Raw genomic sequence first — 4091 nt, 5'->3', positions numbered from 1 at the left:
CTTTCACTCCGCGGCGTTTGTCTTCCTCCTGTTGCTTCATTCCCAGGGTCTGGCTGCGATCGCTCCGTTACCAGTCCCGCGTTCGTACGTCGGGGGACTTTTTGCTGGTAGTTTCCAGGGCCAGACCCGCGCGGTAAACGTCTCCTTCCCAGGGGCTGGGCATGTTTGCTTGTAAATATGCTGTTGAATAATCTGCAGGTGGCAACATCAACAGTGACTCACTGCATTTTGCAAACATGAAAGGCATGCGTTTCGGAAAGCCAGGGCCGGGTGAATGGTTGGCCTTGTTCCTGCCGTGCTGGTAATCACTCCGGGCCTATCTCTCCGGGAACCGGTAGGCCTGCCCCATCCCGGGCCATTAAATGCATTTCGGGGCAGCCACGCCTGTGGGAACGCCAGGTAAGCCGTGCTCCGCCCTCCCCTGCGGCTCCGGGAGGCTGTTGCTGTGACTCAGGCTCCGTGAGGGCCGGAACCCAGCGGTCCTGTTTCCAGGTACCTGCCTGGCAGTGGGGTAGGCACACACCTCGCCGGGGCCTCCCCGCCTCTGAAAGGCACCGGGTTTCCTCTAACTCAGGGTAGGACATTGTAGCCCTGGAAGCAGACACGACCACGTCTGGGTCTGTGAGGTGGGCTAGGTGTTCACCGTACTCTGCAGGCTGCACCCCAGGAGCCTGGCTTCTCAGGGGGCACATCCCAGGGCCCCTGGGCAGGGGTCACTGGGCCCACACCCCTCCGGCCTGTGGCGGGCTGCTTGCCGGCGATCCTGTAGGCAGGGTGGGAAATGGACCAGAGCTGGAGCCTGGGGAAGGAGAGCCCTGAAGGGGGTGCCTGTGCTGCCTCCTGGGAAGGGCTGTTTGCTTCTAAGCGTCAGCGCCTGTTGGCAAGTGCGCCCGCGTCTGAGCCTGCTCTCCTCTCCCAGGAAACCTACCCCCAGTGGCGCTTGTACTGTGGCGGTCGGACTTGTCTTCCGAGTTGAGGCCAGGCCTGTGCGTGGAGGGCCATCAGGGGGTGTTCGCGACGTGAGCGCAGGGCAGCTGAGGTGGACATTTTCTCCCTGGAACGGGAGGTTCAGGACTGTCCACGCACGGCCCCTCGGCCTGCCGCACAGCTTTGCCGTGAATGTCTGACGTCATGAATGTCTTCACCGCGGGGTGGAGTCCTGACTGTCTGGGAACTGCGTTCACTGCTCTTGGGCCCAGTGGGCTGCGGTCACGTGAGACTTGGGCTCTTCTGTTTGCATTGTGGGGCCACACGCGCACACATCCCCTCCACACACATACGCACACATACATACACCACACACACACACATACACATACACACACAGCCACACACAAACAAGAGAGGTACTTTAAAACAGGGATTTATGAACAACTACATCCTTTTAAACAAACACTGTGCTTTGGAATCAGAACATTAGTGGGGATTATGAGTAATGGTACCCTTTCTTACTCAGTAATAGCAATTGAGGGGCGGGGAGAGAGAGTAAAGTTTCTACCGAAATGCTTTTGACTCAACAGAAGATATAATTAGTCAAGGACAGAAGTGGAGAATAGCAGGGATCTATGGCCTCTAGTCTCTTGCTCATTTCGCTTTATCATTCTTGCTTCTACACTGGAGCCATTCCAATATCACATCTACAGGAAACAGACAATGACAAAATACGTAGATAATTCTTGAATACAAATGATTCTGTACACACACACATACATACACACATACACACACACACAGAGAGACATACATACACACACACAAAGACACACACACACACATACACGCACCCCGCCCCGGCTGCAGCAACTGTCCTGTTCAGGCCAAACTCGGTTTATCTCTGCCCCCACTCATCTTTGTTCCCGCCCTCAGTTATTTGGAAGCAAATCACTAGTGTCGGATTGCCCTGCCTGTAAAGACTTCAATGAAAGATAAAGATTCTTTTCTTAAAACCTAACCACAGTGTCGCTATCGCCCCTAAAAAGCTAATAATGATTTCTTCCTGTCACCAGACGCCCAGGCAGTGTTTGGGTTCCCCTTCCTGCCGCGGAATTTTTCTAAGTGTTTGGGTCGGGGGCGCACTCCGATCGGTTGGGGTCCGGGATCCGTTCGCGCCATCTCCTGCTTTCTCTCGCTGAGGAGCGAGGTCGCGTCCTGTAGGTTTCCCACGTTACAGATTGGGCTCCTGGGGGCCCGTTTGCATGTCCTTCCCCGTCCTTCCTGTGTATTGGTTGTTGGCCCTGGAGGCTTGGTCAGACTGGCATTGGACCTTTGGGGCCAGAACTGCCTCCTAGGAGTGGGTGGTGTGTCTGTGAGGAAGCCATTGCCGAGGTCGGCCACGTCTGGTCACCGGTGGTGTACTCCTCGAGGCTCCGCTCTGCTGTGCTGGCCCTGCCCCCTGGCAGCACGCGGTGACCGACATGTCACGGATCACGGCCTCTGCACATGGACGGTGATGGACAGTCACTCATGGTAACCACCGAAGCATGTTGCTACATAAATGTTACTGCGTAAACGAAAACGTACAGAACGTAGTTTCTCGTTGCTATTCCAACGGGTCATTGGAAGAAGATCAAATTAGTCACTGACCGTTGGACAAGGAGTTGTTAGAGCGAAATTAATTGGAAAGTGTCCTGGACTTCATGAGGACGGCGGGTTAGCCCAGTGCCCAGCATCCCAGGGGACAGCAAGTGTGTCCCTCCCTCCCTCCCAATCCTTCCTGACGCTGTAGAGTCTCGTGTAGACCCATGTCACGGCCCTGGGCGGTGGCTGGTCCAGGACTGGGCTTGTGTGCCCAGTTGGGTTTGCACTTGGACAAGAGAGGGTGTGGAGAAAAGAGCTGTGATGAGGGGGGAGGCTGGTCTGCCATGACGTGTTGTGACGTGTGCGGACGTGTGGAGCAGGTAGGGCCACAGAAACCACAAGGGAGATGGGCTCTCAGGTGGGGCCCCTTCTGACCGGAGAGGAAGAGGTTGAGCCAGAAGAGCCTTCCCTGAAGGAAGACATGTTCGGGGGGGCGGCGTGTCCAGGGGGGCGGCATGTCCAGACAGGTGGCTGTTGGGTAGAGGAGATGGTTTGAGGCTGCAGAACGGAGAGGCTGGTGCTGTGCCCTGACAGCTGGGCCAAGACATGAAATGGCCCTGGCCAGTGGCTCAGTGGGTTGGAGCATCATCCTGGTTTGATCCCCCGTTGGGGCCTGTATGGGAGGCAGCCCTCTGATATCTCTCTCTCTCTCTCTCTCTCTCTCTCTCTCATCGATAAAAATGTATTCTCGGATGAGGAATTTTTTTTTTTTTTTGCACTGTCTTTTCTATAGGGTTTCTTGTTATTGTTGTTTTTGTTAATCCTCACCGGAGGATATTTTTCCATTGATTTTTAGAGATAGGAAAAGATAGGAACACCAATGTGAGAGAAACACACCAACTGGTTGCCTCCAGCAGGCACCCCGACCAGGTCCCGGGCCCGGGAGGAGCCTGCAACCGAGGTACGTGCCCTTGACCAGAATCGAGCCCGGGGCCCCTCGTTCCGCAGGCCTGCGCTCTGTCCTCTGAGCCAGATGGGGTAGGGCGATTTTTTAAAAACATACGAAATGTGGCACTCTCTCTAGATAACAGCTTTTTTCTGGTTTTCTTGCCGGTTAGCAATTCTGGTATCATAAACATTTGCTCAGTCAGGCTGATGTCTTGCGCACACTTACTTCGGAAGCTTCCGGCCGTGCAGCTGGGGCCAGCCCGTCGCCTCGGGGGTTTGAGGACGGTGCCACTCTCTCCAGCGCGCAGTTCACCTGGAGATGGGGGCCTATCACCCCACAGGACATTTATGTCGCGTTTCAGAAGTCGCAGGGTGCTGTCTGTCGGGGTGTGTGTGGAGCTGGGTGCAGAGTGGGTTCATGGCACCCTTTGGCAGGGTGGGCGGCGCGGAGAGGGTGTGGGGGGCTCTGCCGTGTCCCCGTTTGCTGGGGTCCAACCCCAGCAGGTCCAGGGGTCCCCAAAGGTGTGGACGGAGTCGGCGAAGAAGAAATGACACGGAGACAGCATTCAGTTGATCAGCAGCCTTGCCAGGATCTCTAGCCACAATCTCCAGCCAAGTTCTGTGTC

The 4091-nt window shown here is 55.8% G+C and overlaps 1 protein-coding gene across 1 annotated transcript in view; it reads left to right on the top strand.

Annotated features, from left to right (window-relative positions):
- Positions 1-247: 247 nt before the first annotated feature.
- FOXK1 (forkhead box K1) overlaps positions 248-4091 on the top strand; it is a 60742-nt gene continuing 56898 nt past the window's right edge. Inside the window, exon 1 of the mRNA XM_006765485.2 lies at positions 248-399. Coding sequence (XP_006765548.1) covers positions 275-399 — 125 coding nt within the window. The 5' untranslated portion in view covers positions 248-274. The remainder of the gene's footprint in view (positions 400-4091) is intronic.

Source organism: Myotis davidii, unplaced genomic scaffold (genome assembly GCF_000327345.1).
Source record: "Myotis davidii unplaced genomic scaffold, ASM32734v1 scaffold399, whole genome shotgun sequence".
Lineage (NCBI taxonomy): Eukaryota > Metazoa > Chordata > Mammalia > Chiroptera > Vespertilionidae > Myotis > Myotis davidii.
The sequence above is the reverse complement of the archived record's forward strand: the minus strand, read 5'-3'. Positions and strand labels throughout refer to the sequence as shown.